The sequence below is a fragment of the Leptonychotes weddellii genome, chromosome 6 (genome assembly GCF_054177405.1).
Source record: "Leptonychotes weddellii isolate Sample4059 chromosome 6, ASM5417740v2, whole genome shotgun sequence".
NCBI lineage: Eukaryota > Metazoa > Chordata > Mammalia > Carnivora > Phocidae > Leptonychotes > Leptonychotes weddellii.
The window spans coordinates 50,305,373-50,327,805 of NC_138374.1; the positions used below are offsets into that span (position 1 = coordinate 50,305,373).

At 52.5% G+C, this 22,433-nt stretch overlaps 1 protein-coding gene across 12 annotated transcripts in view; it reads right to left on the minus strand.

Moving 5' to 3' along the window:
• Positions 1-22,433, minus strand: part of PALD1 (phosphatase domain containing paladin 1) — an 88,445-nt gene that overhangs the window by 31,554 nt on the left and 34,458 nt on the right. For 8 of the 12 annotated variants that reach the window (XM_081824107.1, XM_081824115.1, XM_081824116.1 and 5 more), the window contains exons 2-3: positions 2,716-2,898; positions 2,035-2,248 (exon numbers count right to left, since the gene is read on the minus strand). In XM_081824107.1, coding sequence (XP_081680233.1) covers positions 2,035-2,219 — 185 coding nt within the window. In that variant the 5' untranslated portion in view covers positions 2,220-2,248; positions 2,716-2,898. Of the gene's footprint in view, positions 1-2,034; positions 2,249-2,715; positions 2,904-22,433 lie in introns of those variants that run through there. The other 4 variants (XM_081824110.1, XM_081824109.1, XM_081824106.1 and 1 more) reach the window with 2 other exon arrangements.

A 22,433-nucleotide genomic window follows, 5' to 3' on the forward strand; every position in this document is an offset into this window, starting at 1 on the left:
GCTAAACCAGGATGGGTCTGTCTGTCCGCTCAAGACATAAGAAGCTTCCGTGCTGATTATAACAGTGAATAAGACACTCGCACCCTGGTGTCTACTCCTCTTTACAAAAGAACTGCATCTAGGAAAGGCAGGGCAGTGGAATGAGTGAGGCAGGGGAGCCCGAAGCGAGAAGTTGAGAGACTTGGGGTCCTGCTCCCAGCTCAGTCTCTATCTCACCACATGGTGGACAAATCCGTCTACCCCCGGAAGCTTGGTATTTAGATCCAGTCTTCACATCTGATCTAAAACGTATTCAATCAGGACTCAGCAAACATTTTATATCAAGAACTGGACAGTAAATAATTTTGGCTTGAGAGCCATACAGTTTCTGTTGCAACCACAACTCTGCGATTGAAGTGTTAAGCATCCACAGACAGCATACAAAGGAATAGGAGTGGCGGCGTTCCAATAAAACTTTATTTACAAAAGCAGATGCTAGGTGGGATTCGGTCCACAGGATACAGTTTGCCAAGCCCTGTGTTGGGTGATCTCTAAGGTCCCTTCCCCACAAACATGCTATAGCCCCAGGGTCCCTGCGCTCATACTCGCTCCAGGAGGTAGATCTTTACAGCAGGCTCATGACTGTTCTGAGCCACACCACTTGGTTAAGTACTCTGCACGTCATCACCATGTAATCTGATAAGAAAAAGAAGACCCAGGGGCGCCTGGGTGGCTCAGTCATTAAGCGTCTGTCTTGGGCTCAGGTCATGATCTCAGGGTCCTGGGATCGAGCCCCGCATCGGGCTCCCTGCTCAGCGGGAAGCCTGCTTCTCCCTCTCCCACCTCCCCGCTTGTGTTCCTTCTCTTGCTGTGTCTCTCTCTGTCAAATAAATAAATAAAATCAAGAAAGAAAGAAAAGAAAGAAAAGAAAGAAAGAAAGAAAGAAAGAAAGAAAAAGGAAAGAAAGAAAGAAAGAAAGGAAGGAAGAAAGAAAGAAAGAAAGAAAAACAAGACCGAGAGAGGGGAAAGGATTTGCCTGAGGTCACAGAGCAAAGCCCAGGATGTGTGTCTCCGACACTGCCCTCAAGGGCCAAACCTAGATGTGTCATCTCTGGTAGAGAGACAATATCACGTCTCTTCTCTTTCCCTTATCACGAGCACAGTAAGGGATTAGGATTCTAATTTTCCTGTCAGGCCCCAAAGCCAGCAGGCCAATTTATCATTCCCACCCCTCAGGTCTCCTGACACACAAAGTCCCATCTGCTAGGTCTCTGCCAAACTTCTATGTGTAGAATACAGTTCATTCTTAGCTCACTGTGTCCTACTTCCTGTGTGCTGGAGGGGCCCAGAGGCAGATTCGATGTGAGCTGAGGCTTCCCGATTCACCGGGAGACAGAGCCCATGCCTCTCTTGTCCTCCTGGCCTCTGGCTCCCAGCACCCACTCCTTCACTGACCCCACAGGGCAGACAGGGTTGCAGAGACCCCTTCTGGACCCTCTTCTTCTGGACACATGTAGTGTATCCATGTGTCTCAAAATACAGTGCTTGAACCCACCCTCAGCCTCCTCCAGGAAAGTCCCTCAAGGACCTAATTAAGAGAGGTGACCAAGAGCTTCCAGCTTTTTCAGCCACAGCTCTTTTACGACCTGGTATTAACCTCAGTTTCAAACCATAATTACTAGTTGTGAAAAATAAAAAATCTAAATTTTACGCACCTTAGTATATAAACTCTGTTTGAAAATGTTTGGCCAAAAATGATTTTCAAAAGGGTGTCCCCCCACCGGCCACTTCTCCTTCTCCATGCTTCCTGGCCCTATGGACATGAGCTAAGAGACCCACAACAGAGACCCACTCAGGCACTTGCTTGCTGTGTTATTCCAGACAAACTGCTTAACCTCTCTGGGCCTCAGGATCTTCATCTATGAAATTGTAGACTCAGTGCTTTATGCCACCACTCCTCCGGGAAGCTGCCCCAACCATGTCTTCCAGGGACACGGTCACACACACACACACACACACACACACACACACACACACACACACACCGCCACTCACGTGATCACGACGGGGGCCACTTTGTTGGGGATGATGGACTTGGCCTTACTGTTGTGCAAGCCTGTGGTCTGGAAGGAGTGGACACTGAGTGAGTGCTGACTGTCCATCGTGCCGCCCCCCTGGAGGCCCTCGAAGGGGGCGCCCACCGAAACCGTCTGCTGGGCTGTGCTGGCCGTAGTACCCATAGTCCGCTGGCAGCCTCAGGACCCCAAACCTGCGGGATGAGAAGGCATGGGGTGTGCGGAAGGGGTGGGAAAATCCACAGCAGGAAGGGACCTAGCCCAGCTCCACCTCCACCCCCACCACCCAGATGCCAAGTCTGAGGCCCAGAAAGCACCAGCTCAGCCTGCAGCAGGAGACAGAGGGCAGGTGTGCCGCCTCCCAGTGTTCCCTGAATGCCTACCCTGCGCCTGTCCCTTGGCTTCTGCTTTGGGGGCGGTTACGGACATGAAGAGACATAAAGACACATCCCCTGAACCCTTACGGTTATACTCCCCTGGCAAAAATATGACCGTTAGGAAGGGGTTAGCCCTCCACACCAGGTCAGGACCTCGGGCTCTAAGTGACTGGGTCAGGCCACATAGAGGCAGGGCCCCCCAGACGGACAGAAGTGGGAAGACCTGGGGCAGGTGCAGAAGGAAGTCAAGCTTGGCTCTGAAGAATGTGGAGGCGGGGGCGCACCTGGGTTGCTCAGTTGGTTAAGCATCCGACTCGATTTCGGCGCAGCTCATGATCTCAAGGGTCATGAGATCAAGCCCAGCATCAGGCTCCGTGCTCAGCAGGGAGTCTGAGATTCTCTCTCTTCTCCCTCTGCCTCTGCCCCTGTTCTCTGTGTGCTCTCTCTCTCTCTCGCACACACGCATGCTAAAATAAATAAATAAATCTTTAAAAAGAGAGAGAGAGAATGTGGATGGAAACAGGATACAGGAGGTCACTCTAGCCATGAATACCACAAAATGAGGCTGGGGACATCCAAGGGTTCAGTGAAAGCACCAGGCCCCTGAACTTGACATCACCAATCAATATCCCCATCAACAGCCAAAGATTCCGCCCCCCACGAGGCAGGCTGGGTGCCCTGGTGGACTCAGCAATTCCCCTGGTGGGCTCTCTCCCAGAGAAATACTTAAGGATGTTCACAAAAACCAGGCTTCTGGGATGTGTTGCTGCCAGAGGTGTTGTTTACAACTGCAAAACACGGGGAACCACCTCCAGCCAACAAGAGCGGCTCTGCTGAATAAAGTTGGGGCATCTCTAAGGTCAAAGGTTAAACAGCCATTGAAAAGATCATACTGATGGATCTGGAAAGACATGGAGGACACAGGGATAGAAGGAGCAGGTTGCAAGGCAAGAACGGGCTCCAGTCCCATTTTAATTCATGAAAGTGTATCAGGAGAAAAGCCTGGAAGATACACATCAAGATGCTAATGTGAGTTATCACCAAGTGATGAGATGAGAGTTCATTTGTCTTCTCCTTTTGCTTTTTCTCCTCTGAACACTAACTGGGTAATAAAGTTAAAGCCTATTGAGAACAGATAAGAGAATGTCTGGGGAAATGGCCGGAGACGGGTGAGGAGTTGCTGGAGGGTGTGAGGAGCCGTCCCTAGACACAACAACTCCCTCAGCTGCCCTCAGCCCAGGGTGAGCTGCTCCACATGGTAGGGACAATCTGCTCCCACCACCCCGCCCTCTGGAAACCAGCAGCGGCACCTGGGGAAGAGGGTGGTGGAGGCAGCGGGTCAGCGGGTCAGCGGGTCAGTGTGAAGGCTGAGCTCACTGGGCCTTCTCTCCCCCAGGCCCTGAGTACTCGGGCTCCCCCTCCCCAGAGCCGCCTAGACAGAATGACTAGACTCATCCACCCCTCCTCAAACCTTCCCAAACCACCACCTGTCCCTGTCCCTCTGCGATCGGGAAAGGGCTCCCTCTCTCCCTCGGGCCCTGCCTTGTCATCCTTGAAAACTCCCAGTAGCCATGCAACAGCTCTGTCAACATGCACACTTGTGCTTATAAGAGCCCCATCGCACCCCGTCCAATTTCCCCCTCCCTCCATCCCTCTCTCCCACTTTCCCTCTCTCTGTCTCTGTCAAACGTGGACGGAATGAGCCTCTGTTCCTAAACAGAAACACGGGCTGCTCAGAGAGCATGAGGGGCTCCACAGTGGGCCCCAGCCTGCCAACAGCAGAGCCAGAAACTTCTCTCCACTTCTCCCCCAACCCAGCTCACCAAAGTTCCCTGGACCCCTCCAGCAGCCCGGGCCAAGGAGGCATGGACAGGAACAGTCTCCTCCAGGAACAGGGGCACGGGTAGCTGTCCCAAATGAGGGCATGAGGGACAGGAAATGGGAAGGGCCTAGAGGAGGCAGCAGCTGCCCACAGCTGCCCAGCCAGGCCAGGCCCTGCCCGCTTTGGGCTGAGCTGCAGCCACCCCCGTGTCTCACGGGCTCCACAGTCGACAACAGGCCCCAGCTGGTGCCCTGTCAGGGCAGCCAGGAGATAATACACATGTGTATAGCTGCAGGCTAGAGGGCTGGGGGAAGGACAATATCCTTTGAAAGCTGACTGGCTTCCAAACTGTCTAGAGGAGGGTAAAGCCCCGGGATCTCCAGGCCTCCCACTCTGTAAGACTCCTCCTGAAACCCCTCTCCACCCTGCCAGGAGTGAGCCTCATCAGCCCAGGGGCCTCCTCCTGCTGGCCCCATGCTGCAGGGCCCAGAGCAACTTCCCCATGTCCCCAGCCCTAAAATGGCAGTAGGGACGGCATGGTCCAAAAGCCTCTTCCAGATTCAAACAGATCTGGCTCCTGAGACTGAAGGTCCTGGTGGTCACACCCCAACTGCCCACTACCAGGGAAGGCGGTCAGCAAGGTCGGGTGGGGGGGTGTTAGTTGGGTCCCTAGTGCTCAAACCTCTGCTTGGGGGAAGAATGGGGAGGGCAGGGTGGAATGTAGGCAGACTGAAAGTTGTGGTCCATGGAGCCTGGATGGTTTGCAAACAATTATGCTAGTCCAGAACTTCATCGGATCATGAGTGAAGGCTGTCATCCCCACTGTGCCGCTGAGACTGGGACGTGGTCGCCATGGAGCTCGCGGGTGGTTTACACCCCACTGCCGCTGTGCTGATGTCTGGAAACACGGCTTGCACTCATCCCGGACCCGCAGGATAAAGAAAATAGCAATGAATCTACAGTTAACTCTATACCACAGTAATGTTATCTGTTGTTTTATGTTTTTTTAGCTTAAGGAAAACTTAGGAGAAAACGAGGTGCTTCACAGAATATTCTAATTGGGAGAAAATTTTATTTCCTCTTATTTCTGTTGTGAATTTTTAAAACATTTTTTAGAGCTAAGTGATAAAAAGCCCTTATAAGGAAGTATTTTTGTTTTTGCATAAAATTTAAATGTTTAATTTTTAAAATAATTTTCTAAGTCTCAACAGTTTCTTGAGAATTTTACTTTATTGGTAAACCTTCATTCTCTTTTATTTACTAGATTATATTTTTTAGAATGTGCCTTCTGACCTTTCAGTTTTATTTTTTTACGTTTATATCAAGTGTCTGATTTATTGCCTACTTAGTTATGAAGAGATATTCATAAATCTCCTGTAAGTCTACCAAAATGTTCTGTATGGGAGGCTGCCTCCTATTTGTGGAATCCGTGGCAGAGAAGTGACCTTGTTTCCCCAGGAACAATTCAACATGAGCTCCAGCTCAACTGACTGCCTGATGCTACAGCACAAATGCTCAGGCTACAGAGTGATGAGCTTCTGGTCAATGGCAGCATTCAAGCCGAGGAGGTGCCAGAGCAGGGAGGACAGGCAAGAGGTTCAAGAGCAGACCCCTCAGGCCTCGGCCCAAAATACCTCATGAGTCTAAGTCTGTTTCTGAAGAACTGAATCGTCCCCATTCCGGTCTCAGTTTCCACATCTGTAATCCAAAGCTCACAAGTCCCCACCTTCTTTGTCCCTGTCCCGACGCAGCAGCCGCGACCTCCATGCTTGGCAAGCCCTGTGGGCCTTTCCAAAGCAGAGTTTGGCTCTTGGGACTGAAGCGGAAAGCTGCCCATCAGCTACTGACCCCAGCCCCGTTCCTTTCTCCTCCCTCCCTGCCCACCAGGATGGACCCCAGACCCTCCTGCAAAATCCCAAGTCCCACCTCAGAACAAGATGTGACTCCAGGAACCACCACAACCAGCTGTGACCACAGGCCCCCAAAAGCAGCTTCCAAGCGGGCTACGCCCCTGGAGGCCAGCAAGTCCAACCCTCTCTTTCCACAGATGAGGAAACGGAGGCCCAGGGAGGGAACGCGATGTGTTCCAAGTCACAAGGACAGAACTGAAACCCAGAGCTCCTGCCTCCCACGCGGAGGCTCCCTGGCTGGGCCCCGCCCCCTCTAGTCTGAGCAAAGGGGAAGATTCTGTCGTGAGCACAGAGAGATGGTGTTGAGCAGATATTGCACAAGTGTGTAATTACGCTAGCCAAATCAGGGTGTGTGGTCACCCTGCCTGAGATAGCCAGTGGCCCTCACTGCAGAGACAGGATGCCGGGAAGGCCAATGGGTGGATCTCTGGGTGCAAAGCACTTGACATATAGTATCTCATTTAATCCTGACCCTAAAAAAAAAAAAAGAGGTGTCAACTCTTGGTACCAACTTGGTACCACATTAACAAGAAATCCAATGAAAAATGAGTAAAAGATGGGGCACCTGGCTGGCTCGGCCAGTGGTGTGTACGACTCTTGATCTTGGGGTTGTAGTTTCGAGCCCCATGTTGGGGTTAGCGGTTACTTAAAAATAAAACCCTTTTCTAAAAATGAGCAAAAGGGGTGCCTGGGTGGCTCAGTCGTTAAGCGTCTGCCTTCAGCTCAGGTCATGTGGGATCAAGCCCCGTATCGGGCGGAGCCTGCTTCTCCCTCTCCCTCTCCCACTCCCACTCCCCCTGCTTGTGTTCCCTCTCTCCCTATGTCTCTGTCAAATAAACAAATGAAATCTTTAAAAAAAAAAATAAAAATGAGCAAAGATTTGAAGGTATATGCAAATGCCAAATAAGTATATAAATATACACCCGGCACCATTCATCATCAGGGAAACACATTAGACTAACAAACATTAAAAGACCAACACCAGTAAGCTCTGGTGAGGATGTGCAGAAAAGTGGGTCTCAGATGTGGCCACTGAAGTGTAAGATCATACAGCCACTCTAGAAGACAGCTTTACCATTTCTAACGATCCAGCAATGTCACCGGGATGTGCTAGAGGTGTAAAACGCACACAGATTTCAAGGAGTTAGTACCAAAAAAAGTAAAATAGCCCATTAACAATCTCTTATGTTGATACATGTCAAAATGATTCTATGTTGATATATTGGGTTAAACAACGTTATTAAAATTACATTCATCTATTTCTTTTCACATTCTTAACGTGACTAAAATGACACAGGCGGCCCACGGGACATTTCTCCAGGACAGCGCTGCTGAGTCTCCGTGCTCCTCGGTCCAGCGGGCACCCCTCGGGTCGCGGGGGGCCGTCAGGGTAGAGCCCCACACCTGCTGCAGGTAAGAACTTAATGACCCTGTTCCAGGCATGGCGACTCCCGGGAAGCCCGTGCCAACATTCTCACTTACCAGACAGAGAAGTGGGGACTCACGGAAGCTGCAAGTGACTGTCTAATGGCCCGGGACCTAGTCGGGGACACAGTGGCTCCAATCCCAGGAAGCGCGGGCTCTGGGGCCCAAGACTGGCAGATTCATGTCTCCACCACTCCTTAGTGACTCTCGGTGTGTGGCTACCTTCCCCGGGTGTCAGTTTAGGAGGGGCGTCCCTGTGCCTCCTGAGTTGGGCTATATGAGGCTGAAATCAGTGAGTGCCTAGAAAGCAATAGCTAGCCAGCCTGACGCACAGCAGGGGCTCCGACTCATCACCACCCCCCCCCCAGGGCCCCATCCTCATGCACGTCTGTCCCCTCCTTCCCACGTCCCCTCCCTGCCACCGCTGGATGTGAACCTCCCTGACGGGGCTGGGGGCCTCAGCCAGACAAGGCCTATTAAATGGAAGTGTTGGGAGGAATACGCGGGCTCAGCGGAAGGCTGGCTCCGATCCCGAGCAAGCAACAGGGCAGAGCGGGGTTAACACACAGTTCTAACTCCCCATTTCACTCAGTCAGTCCGGGAGGCCACTAGGGAGGTTTCCATCTGTTCCTGGCTGTCACCATGAACCTGGAGAGCCCTGCTCTGTGTGGCTTTGGGCAAGTCCTCTGCCCACTCTGGAACTCTCCCCACAGAAGAACGGGTTTGCCCCCTCTCGCGCCCTCCCGCCTCTGCCACCACCTGGTCCAGCCCCCAGCTCCTCCCTTTCGCTCCTGTCCCCCCACAATCCATCCTCCATGCGGCAGCTAGAGGATCCTTTAAAACCCAGAATCAGGTAACACTGCAACATCCAGGCCTGTCCCCTGCTGAGGAGGCCCCACCCCTCCGCCCTCACTCACCCTGTGTCCTCTTTGCCTCCACGCTCCAGCCACAGGCCACAGGGCCCTCTTTCTTCCAGTGCCCCAGGCCCACGCCTACTCATAAAGGCTGTGCACCTACCACCCTTCTGCCTGGAACCTTCTTCAGCGTGTTCACACGGCTGCCCCCTCCTGTGGTCTTGGCTCAAATGTCCCCGCTCAGGGAGGCCTCTCTGAGCCTCTGATGATGCTGTCTGCCCACAGCACCCCACACCACAGTCCCTGTCCATCCACGAGCCCTTTTATTTCTCGGCTGCCTCACTGACGGCGTGTATGTGTCACCTCAGTCTCCCCCGTCCCTCTCCGGCAGTGCCTGACTGGTCCACACGGCGGCCCCAGCACCAAGACAGCGCCCGGCAGATGCTCAGGAAATATTTATGAGATGAGCATATGACCAGCCTCAGGCACCTGCAGCTTCTAGGCCTCCGAGAGGAGCGGGCAATGGCACTGAGCAGCAGGTCTCAGTCCTTCACAAGAGGGTGAGGGGGAAGTCACTCCCACCCAATCCTCCTCTCCCCTGGACTGCCCTCCTCCCCCACCCCACCCCTCCAGGTTAAAGCCCAGCGCCTCCAGGAAGCCCTCCCTGACGACACCCCCCCCCCCCCCGCAACACCCACAGCCCATTGTGATCATCGCAAGATGGAACACTCCATTCCCTTCCATGGCATGCTCTTCCTGGCAGGGGCCATCCTGTGTCCTTCCTGGCTCCGTCAGCTGCCTGGCTCAGGGGAGGGGCCGTACACATAATGACGGAACAAATCAGCTCCATCTCGTTACCTCCCCACCCCGCCTGGCTCCTCGGTGATGGGAACAAGGGCGGCACCCCACAACAAGGAGGCACAAAAGACAGGAAGGATGTTTACTTACTCCTGAGTGGGGGCACCGAGTGATGTATTTACTTTCCTTTTGCTTATCCATCGCTTCTCGATTTCCACCGATGCACAAGATTACTTTGGGAACGTTGTTTTAAAGTCTAGTTATTTGCAATGGTTTCAGAGTTGGACAAAGGTCACAGCGCCTCACCTAGGGCACCCCCTCGCCCCACACTGTGCTCCTCCAGCTCTGTGTCTTTGTCCCCCGCCCAAGTCCCGCCGCCCATTGCCATCCACGTTCCCACGATAATCACTCCACTCGTACAGCCTGGTGGGATTTTTCATGTCTTTGCGGGGTTTTGGTCTTTGCTAATGTCAACAACCTCAAAAGGAAGTGAGACAGGGTTTATGACCCGCACCCCCCCCAACTTTACAGCAGAGGACGCAGCTAAGCAGGGCCAACGACAGGAATTTCCCCAGGCTCCACAGCTCAGTAGAGGCAGAGTCACATGGCTTCTGCCGCGTGGCCCATCGTCTCATATCTCTGAGGGTCACCCAAACCTATCCCTCCGCCACCTCCATCCCTCAGCCTCCTTCTTTTGAAAACTAGGAGATCAGAATACAAAATAAAGCCACCAGGGGTCTGGGATCGCAGGAGAACTTCATCTGCTAAACTGCGTGTTTCCAAAACGTTTTCACTTTTTTTCTAAACTGAAAACACAAAGGTCTAAAAGCTAAAACCAGAAGGTGGAGGAATGTCTGGAAATATTACCACGTATGCAGCAGGTGGACTGTCACTGCGGGATGGGCCTGGAGTTCTGGGCTTCAGCCTGCAAACAGCAGGGAGCCTTTGAGGGTCCAGGTTCTGGCCAGGGAGAAGTCATCCTTGTCACCCCCTGAGATGACACTGGGGTGGGCTTGGAGCCAGGAGTGGACAGAGTGGGCAGAGGGTCTGGGCAGCCCACTGAGGAGCTGTGGCAAGCGGGGGCCAGCAAGGGACAGCAGGTCCCACTGTAGATGGAGCGCCCGAGCTGGGAGATGCTGCAGGGTGGGGGCTAGCCTCCCTCCCGGCTCCCCTAACAGGCGGAGGACGGAGAAGCGGCTCCTGCCAGCTCCGTGGCCAGCCAACACCTTGGCCCTTGTCACCACATGCTCCAGCATGGCCCCTGAGGCTCCTGGAATTTGGGACCCTCAGGAAGGAAAAGGGTTCTCTCCAGCACCCCTAGTTGCCTGCCTCCAAGCCTGGGGAGCCCTACCACCACCTCTGAAACTCCCCTGTAGGTCAGCTCTGCCTGACAGAAAGCTCCGTCTCTATGGGAGCTTGGATTAGGGAAGGGGGAAAGATTATAATGAACATTCTGGGGACAAGTGGGAAATTTTGAATATGGATTGCGTGTTGGATAAATAAGTTAACTCCTTGGGTGTGATGATATGGTGGATACTGTGCTCCTGGGAGACCCAAGATGAAGTGTCTAGAGATGAAGCACCTTGAAGTCTGTCAGTTTTAGGTGGTTGAGAGACAGAGACAGACAGCACAAGCAAATGGAGCGAACATCAGCCACCAGCGAGGACAGACACTAACTATACTCTCCTCTCAACTCTTCTGGAGGCTTGAAAGTTTTCCAAATACAAAACTGGCGATGAAAACATTTTTTAAATGAAAGTTTTAAAAAGTTAAGCTGTGGGGCACCTGGCTGGCTCAGTCGTTAAGCGTCTGCCTTCGGCTCAGGTCATGATTCCGGGGTTCTGGGATCAAGCGCCGCATCAGGCTCCCTGCTCATCGGGAAGCCTGCTTCTCCCTTTCCCATTCCCCCTGCTTGTGTTCCCTCTCTCGCTGTGTCTCTCTCTGTCAAATAAATAAAATCTTTAAAAAAAAAAAAAAGTTAAGCTGCCTCACAAGAAGCGAGTCTTCCACACATTCCCCCAGGTTCTCCCCCTTGAAGACACAGGAAGCATCTCATCTAGAGGGAGGAGGTTCGTAGTCCGAAGATCAAAGCGGTTGCTTGATCCCTGCAGGTTTATTTTCCACTCTAGCTGCCAGTACTTAAAAATCAAGGGGTTTCGAATAAAAGTGCAGATGTCTGGTTTCTCCTGAAGTGGCGTGCAAGCCCAGGGTGCCGCGGCAGGGAGGCAGTCCTGGGGCCCTCCCTGGCCTCGAGGGGGTGGGAAAGGGTTCCCTGGGACAGCCCTGCATTCGCGGCATCCTCTCCACCTGTCACAGCACCTGCAGCCCCTCTGCGAGCCCCCAAGTCTGTGAGTCCCCTGGCCTCCCTGCCACCCTCCAGTGGGGGGAGCGTGTCCTCTCCCTGCGGCCCCAGCAGCCCAGACACAGGCCACACTTCCCCGGGCAGACTCTGACCCCCTCAGGAGAGGCTGGTGCACCTCCCTTGTTCTGACTGATGCCACTGGGCTGCCTCCTAACCCCCAGAGAGCTTCTCTGCTCCCTCTTGCTGGCGCTGGGGCATGGGGCTTTCTGGTCCCAAGTCAAGACTGACCTTCCCCGGGGGGAAATCTCCCTGGGGGAGACTGGCCCCACTTCTCGGCCTGGCGGCGTCCTCGGGTTTGACCAAAATGCCCACCATGCCTCCACCCCCTCCCTCCCTGCCATGTGTATTAAACAAACCAGATGAGGGGCAGGAGCCCCCTCCCTATCTCCCCTCAGGTACCTGTGACCAGTCCCAGCTAATGGGAGATAAGGGGCAGTGTCACGTGGCAAGTTCCAGAATCTTCCCTATGAGCCCCCCCTTTCCTCCCTTCCTCCATCCTGCTGTCTGGAACACAGATGTGATGACTGAAGTTTCACAGCCATCTTGAACCACGAGCACGTGAAGCCACACCCTCTGAATGGGAGAGGTCAAGTTCCCCCAAGGAATCCGAGGAGTGGAACCACCACCCCAGGCGTGGGCTGCAAAGCTCTGGGTTTGGACAGGACATAGAAACCAACTTCCATCTTGTATAAACCATTGTTATTTGGCTTGTCCTATTACTCACAGCCAAATCTAATCCTGACTAATGCACTCCATTATTTTTAGGTTTGACCCTCGGTGACCGCACGCCACATGGCAAAAAGACAGAACTTACTTCTCTCCCCTCTCGCAGGAGAATGTCAAGTTTCCCTGCTCGTAAGAGTCAGGCAGAGCGACACCAGGGTCCTGTGAGCCCAGCCCGTGCTGGGGTGTGGGGGTTCAAAGAATACAGAAGACATGTCTCCAGCCACCAGGGCCCACGGCGGGGCTGAGGAGATGCACACAGGACACCATTAGAGCACCAAAGATTGCTAGATGGTGTGGTGCAGCAGCTCTCCCCAAGTCAGCAGCAGAGATTTAGAAGCTCCAAGCAGCTAAATGTTTGTTCCATCCTATAGAGAGAGGCTTGGCCTCCATGGCTCCAAAAAGGCAGAGAGAGACTAACTACAGGTGTCTCCCCATCTGGAGTCTCTCTTTGGCCCTCCTGGGCTGTTCTGGAAAACAAAAAGGTGTTATCTGGATGGGAGGTCCCCTGCCTGTTGGATTTTTCAGGGAGGAGCGAGAGGAGGGGGATGTAAAACTCCCCAGGGAGGGCCCAGCCTGCTCCGGGAGGGCAGTCATTCTGCTCCTGAAAGAGTATGAGGCACCGTCCATCTCCAGGTTCCACGCACCTGGGACTGGGGGAAAGGGGAGCCAAAACACCAGTGGGGAAGACCCTGGGAGAACAGAATTAAGAGTACGTGGACATGCTCACCTGCTCAGCTCCAAGAAGTTGGCCATCTGGGCATTTCAGTGTCAGTAGAAGTCTAGAGTTTCCTGAGACCCCACCCAGGGCTCTGGGCCTGCTGATACTCACCTGGCCACTTCCAGGGACTGGGCCCCAAAGGGCCAGTGAGACCTTAGGCTGGACCCCCACATCTGACCTCCAGTAATGTCATGAGGGCCTGAGGCATCCTTTCAAGAAGCTGTGAAAATCCATGACCCAATTCTGGGGCCTGTCCCCATCCTTCCACTTCTGTGGCTTTCAGTCTAGACTCCCTTGCCCGGCATTCAAGATCCCCCCGTTCCCACCCTCAGCACCCCCTATTAACCTCCACATCCCAACCTTCCAGGCAAATCCCGGTTCCAGATGCCATACAGTACAGAGCAGCAAAAGCCCCAGGAGACGTTCCTCTCCAGCTTGGGCTTTCCGAGAGGTCTCAAGTTCTGCACAGCCCTCTCTGGACCATACTTCATTGCCGTCTGTAAAGTGAGGGGGCTGGACAGGATGGGAGGCTTTCCAACATTTTACCAGCTGAGCCCTTTCAATCCTTGATGAAAGTCCAGTGTGCAACACAGCCCGATGTGCAATACAGACAGAAGCAGAGCCACTCTGCCAGCAGCCAGCCCAGGAAGGGAGATGCAGAGCCTCCTGCCCCCAGCCCCACCACGCGGCTGCTCCTAGGGAGAAATGTTCCAGAGCTACTGGCCAGAGATGCTCAAAGCCCCTTCCTGCTCAGACCTCCCAGGACACATCCAGCAGTTCCCTGCCTCCGTGCATCTGTCATCCCTGGTCCCAGAGCCAGGAACACCATCCATTCCCTCACCCCCTCATGCCCTCCACCAACGCCCGGTGGAAATGCCCCCTCTTCCTGCAAGCCTTCCAGCCTGCAGCCTGGGCCCCACGCGACCCCAGGCTGAGCTCCCTGGCCTGGTGTTTGGTAAGCACATGCTCCGTCTCCCCGCTCCGGATCCAGTGCTCCTCCAGGGCCCCCACAGAACCAAGCCCACCATAGCTGTAGGTTCCATATGTCTTTTTCCTAAATAAATTCCACGTTCACTACCTCATTTCCGCTTCAGAACAATCCTCTGAGAAAGGCAGACATGTCAGCCACTGTGCCAGTCAGCAGATGGAAACACTGAGGCTTCAGAGAGTTCAGGACGTGACAGAACAACAGAACCAGGCCTCTGGCACAGCCGGGGCTCTTTCTACCGCATCATCCTCCCACCCTCCCCCATTTCCCCTGACACTACCCTCACTTTCCCAAGAGACGATGGGAAGTGTAAAGCAGGAACCTGGTGGAAGGCAGAGAACAAGCTGGACCCCGAGAAGAGGACCCCTTCCAGGGCCACGGCCTGTCATGTGCACCCCAGGCAGCCAGATGCCCGGGGCGGGTAACAATGGAGCTAAAAATAGGGCAGGAGGCTGAGTGGCCAGCTGCCGGAAACATCTGCCTCAGCTGCAGAACAAACATGACGGAAGTCACCACTGCGGAGTCCCCTACTGTGGGGCAGGGGACAGCTGGGGGGGGGGGAGGGGAGGGTAAAACCCTCAGGTCTGCACCCAGGGCAGGGGCCTTGTGGCTCCAAACACACGCACGCGCACACACACACACAGTGTAAATCCACCTTGTGCACCAACACGTATCTCGTAGTCGGAGTCAGACGCACCTTCGAGTGCCCAGTCTGTTCCTCTCATTTTACAGAAGAGGACGCTGAGGTCCAGAGTAGGCCAGACAACTGCCCAGAGGCAGCTGGACAGCAGGGCGAGGACCAGGGATCTCCGACCCTTGCCTCTGCAGGTCCCGGCCCATCTGCCTCCCTGAGCACGTCCATCCAGGGCCGGGAGGAAGAGCTCTCCTGCCCCACAGAATGAAGCATGCCAAGCAGAGGAGACAGATCAGCATAAAAGACTTCAGTTTAGACTCAAGGAGGAACTACAGAGCGATCCATGACTTCTGCCAAGCAGACCAGCCTCCCCTTCCAGCCTTGAGCTCCCCAGCCCCCACCCTTGTCCTCTCAACTCTAGCCAAAGTGAAATTCTTACAGTCCCAGGCACAGACATCTCAACGGGCCTTTGCAAATAATTAGCAACAACAGAAATAATAATAAAGCAGAGGTGCATCTTACTGGGCCAGGGGATTAGGTTGGGACGTTCTAGAATCTCTGTAAGGCAGGAACTGTGCCTTCGGAAATTCTTCCTATAACCATGGACAAGGCTGGGCCAGCTCTCCATGGGTCCCACGCAGTCAGCTTTCCCTCTAGCGAGATGACACAGACGCCAGTGTGTTCTGCTGAGCGGCAGATGAGGTTGAGAGCCGCACACGGCCTCACGCTCATTCGCTCCACAGCTTGCTGCCCCGCGCGCTCCCTCTGCCTAGCAGACCCCCATCCCCTCAACCAGGGAGCCTCCTTCACGTCCCCCAGGCCACATCCCACAGGGCCGTTGCCTCCATGAAGCCCACCAGGCCGGGGCCGGGGCTGGCCTTCGACGGTACCCTGGTGCTTGGCACAAAGTAGCCACTTGAAGGAACGAAACGGGACAGGTGTCTGAAGAACACCGAGGAAAGGTCAGCTCTGCAGGTGTCCATGCTGCAAATGCACAAGACACAGCACAGGTAGGTTTCAGCCCAGGGCCCAGGGCCCAGCAGGTACTCTGTAAATGCAGCCCTGTTTGAACCAGCATAAGAAAATGGGGCCCGGGGGAAGGACGCTGACCCCTGGGTCCCACACGGCAGAGAAGGTTAATGAGGAAGCGACATGAAGGCCAGAGGCTGTGGAGACCCCTTCAAGCCAGGCAGGGGGGAGGGTGACTCTGAGGGCCCCCGTCTGAGAAACAGACCCCACCCCTGCAGGAGAATTGCCTGGCTGAGACCCCTGGGTCTCTCCCGTCGACTCTCTCTCTCTCTCTCCTTGCCTCCCAGAGGAACAAGAAGAAAGGGGCACCTCAAAAGTCCCCTGGACTCCTCATTCACTCCTAAGGACTGAACACATTAGCAGATTGAGCAGGATTTGAAATCACAAATGATGAACTAACCCCAAGTGGCTTACATCTCCACCTCCCACCCCAGGGTGCACTTTCAGGTTTGTTAGCGGGGAGAGGATAATTGTGGCAGTGGGCAAGACATCCCAGAGCCCAAGAGAGGCCCAGGCCCTGCACAGAAGCCATTCCCCTACCACCTGACCCACTGTTCCCACCGCATGCTCTGCAGAGCCGGGGTCCCCAGTGCCTTCCAGGTGTCCTCAAGGTCAAGACTAGTCTCAGGACAGTACCAAGTATCATCGCCTTCTCACCATGAGTGAAGACATTGATGGAACAAAAGCTACAGGTGAGACTCAGCAGGAGGCATGGCACTGGCCCCCAACCAGGCTGCCCGTCACTCAGAGTGACAAAATATGCCAGAAGGTCTTTGATGAGGGGCACCTGGCTGGCTCAATCAATGGAGCATGCAACTCTTGATCTCAATGTTATGGGTTTGAGCCCCATGTTGGGTGTAGAGATTACTTAAAAACAAAATCTTAAAAAAAAAGTCTTGGGGCGCCTGGGTGGCTCAGTGGTTAAGCGTCTGCCTTTGGCTCAGGTCATGATCTCAGGGTCCTGGGATTGAGTCCCACATCGGGCTCCTGGCTCAGCGGGAAGCCTGCTTCTCCCTCTCCCACTCCCCTTGCTTGGGTTCCCTCTCTTGCTGTGTCTCTCTGTCAAATAAATAAATAAAATCTTTAAACAAACAAAAAAAAAGTATTTAATCAGGCAGGAAAACTAATTTCACTGAAGCTCAGCCCTTGAGTACACGTCTGTTTACTATTCTGTGTGATGACAGTGTGTACCTGGGCTGGTTCAGGGTACGACAGGTGTCTGGGGGAAAGGCACCTATGAGCCTGTCTGAGCTCTCAGCTGAACTAGCCTCTCTGTTCACAGAAAGGACAGCCGACAGCCAGCCAAACACCAGTTATTCAGAATTGGGTATCTGGCAGAGATTATCTCAAAAATGATCCTTTCCTTTCAAGGATCACTGTTGCCAATGATCAAGTTTGAGCTTTAAGGGAAACAACCGAATTTTGGAAAACTTGCATCAGCCATTGTGAGTCTGACAGCTTCCCAAAACACAAAGACTTTGCAATGACACGGTGATGATACTAACATATGTAATTTCTGGATGTTGCTGAAATGAAATGTGTCCACATTTAGAAGATCTGTATAACTCCGTGAACCAATATTTTCCCAATGGCCAATACATGATGTTACAAAACCACCCCCGTGCAAAGATCCATTCAGGGTGCAAGAGAGTCTGATGGTTCTTAATGAAACGAATTATGAAAAATTCATTAATATGATTGCAGATTCTACATTTCAAATGACCTTTAAGAAACTATAACATGTTGAATTTTTATGTAGTCTCAAGAGAAAATATCCAGAGGCTAATAAAATATTCTTCCCTTTTCCAACCACTTATCTGTTTGAAGCTGGATTTTGTTTCATATACTTCAATCAAAACAACATATCACAACAGCTGAATGGAGCAGATATGAGAATCCAAGGGTCTGTTATTAAACTAGACATGAAAGTGATCTGCAGGGGCTCCTGGCTGGCTCAGTCCGTAGATCATGCGACTCTTGATCTCGGGGTCATGAGTTTGAGCAACACGATGAGTGTAGAGATTACTTAAAAAAATTTTTTTCAATCTTTAAAGTGATTTGCAAACACACTGTATTTGCAATACAATGCCACTCTTCCCACTGTATTTTGTTTTGGAAAAAAAAGTTCAGTTTTCAGGGGGAAAAAAATGTATCTATGTTAACATACAATGGGTTTGCTATTATTTTTAAATAAATTTACACATGTATGTTTTTAAATATATTCAGTTTTAATTTCTAATACGGTAAATATCAGTTTATGTATATAACCCACATAAACAGAAGTTCTCTGGAGTCTTTAATTTTTAAAAGTGTAAAGGAAGGAGGCCTGAAGCTAAAAAGTTTGCAAATAGCTATGATTTAACTCCCATAAACCCTTTGGTTAACATGTACTAGCATCAGTCCCATCTTGCAGGTACAGACTCTGAGGTTCAGAGAGTCTGCGTAACCTTCAAAGGTCACACTCTCACTCTCCAAACTATCCCTCCCCTAACATCATGCCCCTGAAGGAAGTGCCAATGACATAGTAGAAAGGAAACCACATAAGTGAGAGAAGAGAATTTGGGGGCAGAAAAGAACTTTCTATACAATGCTAGGAAGACATATAGTTAAACAACAGTAGATCAAACTACATAAAAAATGGTCAGCTTTGGGCCGCCCGGCTGGCTAAGTAGATGGAGCCTTGATCTCAGGGTTGTGAGTTCAAGCCCCACTTGGGTTTACAGATTCCTTAAAAAGAAAAATCTTTAAAAAAATGGTCAGCTTTTAACCAACACAGAAAAACCACAAAGCTGAAAGGCAAATGATAAACTGGATAAAGATATTTTTGACATATTTTTTATCATTTATCATATTCGATATGGCTCTTTTCAAGCCAAAAAACAAGTATATCTTGAGAGTATAACAGACCCAAAAAACCCCAAAAACCCAGCCAAGAAATACAAATGGACAATAAATGTGAGAAAAAGATGTTCAACCTAACTTGTAATTTAAAAACTTGAAAGCATGAGGGGCGCCTGGGTGGCTCAGTCGGTGAAGCATCTGCCTTCAGCTCAGGTCATGATCCCGGGGTCCTGGGATTGAGCCCCGCATCGGGCTCCCTGCTCAGTGCGGAGTCTGCTTCTCCCTCTGCCTCTCCTTCTCTCTCGTGTGCTCTCTCTCTAATAAATAAATAAAATTAAAAAAAAAAAAAAACTTGAAAGCATGAAATGCCCCATCTTGCCTCTCATTGTATCAGATAAAACAGCATGAAAACACCCAGCGTCCAGGTGGGTGCCAGGGACGGGCTCCCTCCGAAACACCTGGCAGGATGCACCTTGCACTACTCCCTAGAGGCCAATCTGGCACTAATTCTAAAATACCTTAACAACACACAACCCTTTGATCTGGCAATTTTCCTATCAGCTGATTCCAAGGAAATAATCAGAGATATGGCCACAAAAATGTTCATCATAGCTTTGCTTAGTTTAGTCAAAGCCTGAAAACATCTTTCACATCAACCGTGGTCAAAGTCCGCTGTATCATGGATGTCATCGTGTAGTCATTAAAATGGACACAGTGTCAGATGACCATCACTTAACAGAATGTGGAGGGAAAGAAGCCAACACACTGTCTGACTCTGTTCGTCTAAAACTCAAACACAGGCCAAACTAATCTACGGTGTTGGAAGTCGGACAAGACGTCCCATTTGGAGCAGGAAGGAGGGGATGACGACGAGGTGCAGGGATCCAGGGTGCTGGGAGACTTCTGTTCCTTGGCCTAGGGGAGGCTGTGAAGGCTGTGCTCATTTGGTATAATCATCAGGGTGGATACTTGTGATGTGCCTACTTTTCTGACCATGGGTTAAACTCTTAACTTAAAAGTTTCAAAAGCAAGAAGTAACAGTTTATTTCCTCACATAGGAAAATCTCTATTGTGTGTTTAGTTACCAAAAAAAGACACAGTACACACAGGTGTGCCCACACATACATACACACAAGAAAAACTTCTGGAAGGCTACATCTCAAAACATGCATGGTGAACTATGGTTATCACTGGAAAGTGGGGTCACAGATGGTTCTTCTAATCTTCCTACGTATCTGTTTTCTCGGTTATTGTTTTTAAGATTTATTTCTTAGAGAGAGAGTGGGGCGTGCACTCGGGGGGGGGGGGTAGGGACAGAGAGAGAGAGAGAGAGAGTGTGTGTCAAGCAGACTCTCCACTGGGCAGGGAATCTGCCACGGGGCTCAATCCCAGGACCCTGAGATCATGACCTGAGCGGAGACCGAGAGTCGGACACTTAACCGAAGGCGCCACCCAGGCACCCCTCTCTGATGTTTCTATGATGAACATAAACTGTTGATAGAAAAAAGAGGGAAAAACCACAGCACGACACAGTATGGCCACTGACAGCAACAACCCTGGTTCTGTATCAACCTTACAGCCCAAAGAGCCCCCGACCCCACCGGAAAAGCCCAGAGGACTAGGTGTTCCTGAGTAGCCACTGACAGAAAGCTAAACACCTTCCCATAGAAATCATTAGGATCTCGGAATCAAAAAGACCTGGGTGGACCCCAGCCCTGCACCCCCACCAGAGGCCTAGGCTACCTCCTGAGCCTCAGTCTCCCTGTGGTGGAGAAAGGCTTAAATGAGGTCGTGGATGTCCAGGCCTGACCCAGTCAGTGCCCAGAGCGTATGTGATACACAGGCTCCCCCAGGTTCCACCGAAGAAGAAATGGGGGCCAGGGGGCTGAGGGACAGCCCTGGGAGCACCTGTATAGCCCCCCTGGCCATCAGCTCCCCCAGAATACAGTGCTGGCTGGACACTGGACTTGACCTCAGGTAGCCTCCCCTGGAACTCACACCCATCACCCCATGAAACCTCCACGTGGAAGACCAAGGCAGGAAAGGTGGGTGGCTGATCCAGACAGGAAGTGACCTCACCGGATGAATGACAGGCCAATATTCCACCGTGAGCCCCACCTGCTGGGGACCTTCGGGGTCATGGGAGCCAGGAGTGGGTGGGTACACGGAGGCCAAGGAGGAAACAGGATTTACTGCAGAAGGCCAGGCACATGGCAGACCCCCCGGCAGGGAAGTGACTTCATTTCACACTCTGTCGCCCTTGTTTCCGTCCCTGACATGGCAGGGAGTTAACCCTGACAGGGCCATTCTCCCCTGGGCTCTAGCCAACTCCACACAAGCCAGGGGGGAGAGAATCCAGGCTTTCTCCTCTCCCCCACTCCTGGGATCCCCAATCCACAGAGAAGGAAAATGAGGCTCAGAGAGGCTGACCACAAGAGAGGAACTCCAGGACCTTTCTTTCTCTCTACACTGAGCTGCACAGAGGAGGGAGATGTTAATTCAGGCTCAGGAACTCAGGGAAGGCTTCCTGGAAGAGGAGACCACTGAGCTGGGCCTTAACGGAAGAGTAACATTTGACAGACAAGAAAGGCATCCCACATGGAGGAAACAGCACAGAGAAAGAAGTGCTTGGCAATGTACAGAGGTACTTGTGAGGCCAGAATACAGGACAGGGTGGGGTTGGGCTGAAGCTCACTTGCCTTGGGGACTGTGCCAGAGAGTCAGGATGTTGCTCTGTGGGGTGACCATTGTGCACACTGGGGCAATAGTAGAGTTGCATGATGATGCCCTGTGTCAACCTAAGAGGGCTGCATGGAAGAGGCAACACATGGAGAAACCATCTCGGCAAGGGCCAGCTATTACTCTGGGACCACGGGGGCCCAAAGCTCAGCAGACCTCACCGCCACCACCCAGCATCCCCAACTACACCGGGTTTCTCTGCAAAGGGGAGGGAAAGAAATTCATAGTACCAATAATAGTGTGTGCCAAGCTATGTATCAGATGCCAGACCATAGCGTAGCAGGGCACTGAGGGCACAGGCCGTGTTCCAGACTTAGCCCCACGACCACCGGCTGTGTGATCTTGACAGAAACACTTCACCTCTCTCGGCTTCAACATCTGTCAGATGAAGACAAGGCCCATGCCGCTCCGAGGATCAACTGAGAGGGTTCCTGGGCACGCCCACCTGAGCCTCCATAGCCAGGGTTCAGCCAGCATTCGCTGCCACGTTACCCTTCCAAACTCCCCCGTGGGCTACGTCTCGTGGCCATGCTGAGCCACGGACAGGCTGAGTGGACTGGCCTAGATCACATGGCAAAGAAACAGCAGAGCCAGGATTCAAACTCAGGCCCCCTAACACCCAGGCTGATCCTGGCCCATCAGGCAAAACAAACCCTGAAATCCTAAAACCTAAAACCCTCTGCGCTGGCTCTCCAGGCCTCTGGGTAGCTTCCGGCCGGGGAAGAGATCCACCACCTCAAACCTCCAGTGACCATGGGAAGGGCAGGGAGAAAACACCAGGGCACAGAAGGGGAAGAAAAATATTTTGAAGTTTCTCCCTGTTCCTGTTTATCTATCCTCTTGATCCAGAAGCTCCTGGTAGCTGTTTGTTCAGGGAAAGTTCTGCCAAGAGCGACATCCTGCCGTCAGCCGCCCTGGGCCCAGCGGCCCCTGCCAGCCTTGGGCTGGGGACACTGAGGACCACATCCCTGCAGCCCGCTGCCGAGGCAAGGGAGGCTGCTTCATAAAGGGGCTTTCGACAGAAGCTGGGGCCCGGGAACGGGGACCCGGCCAGGGAGGAGGGGCCGCTGCTGCTGTCTCCTCGGCCCCTGCCGGCACCGATCAGCTCCATGCTCAGCTGCAGAGAGATGACAGACAAGGATTCAAGGAAAGGATT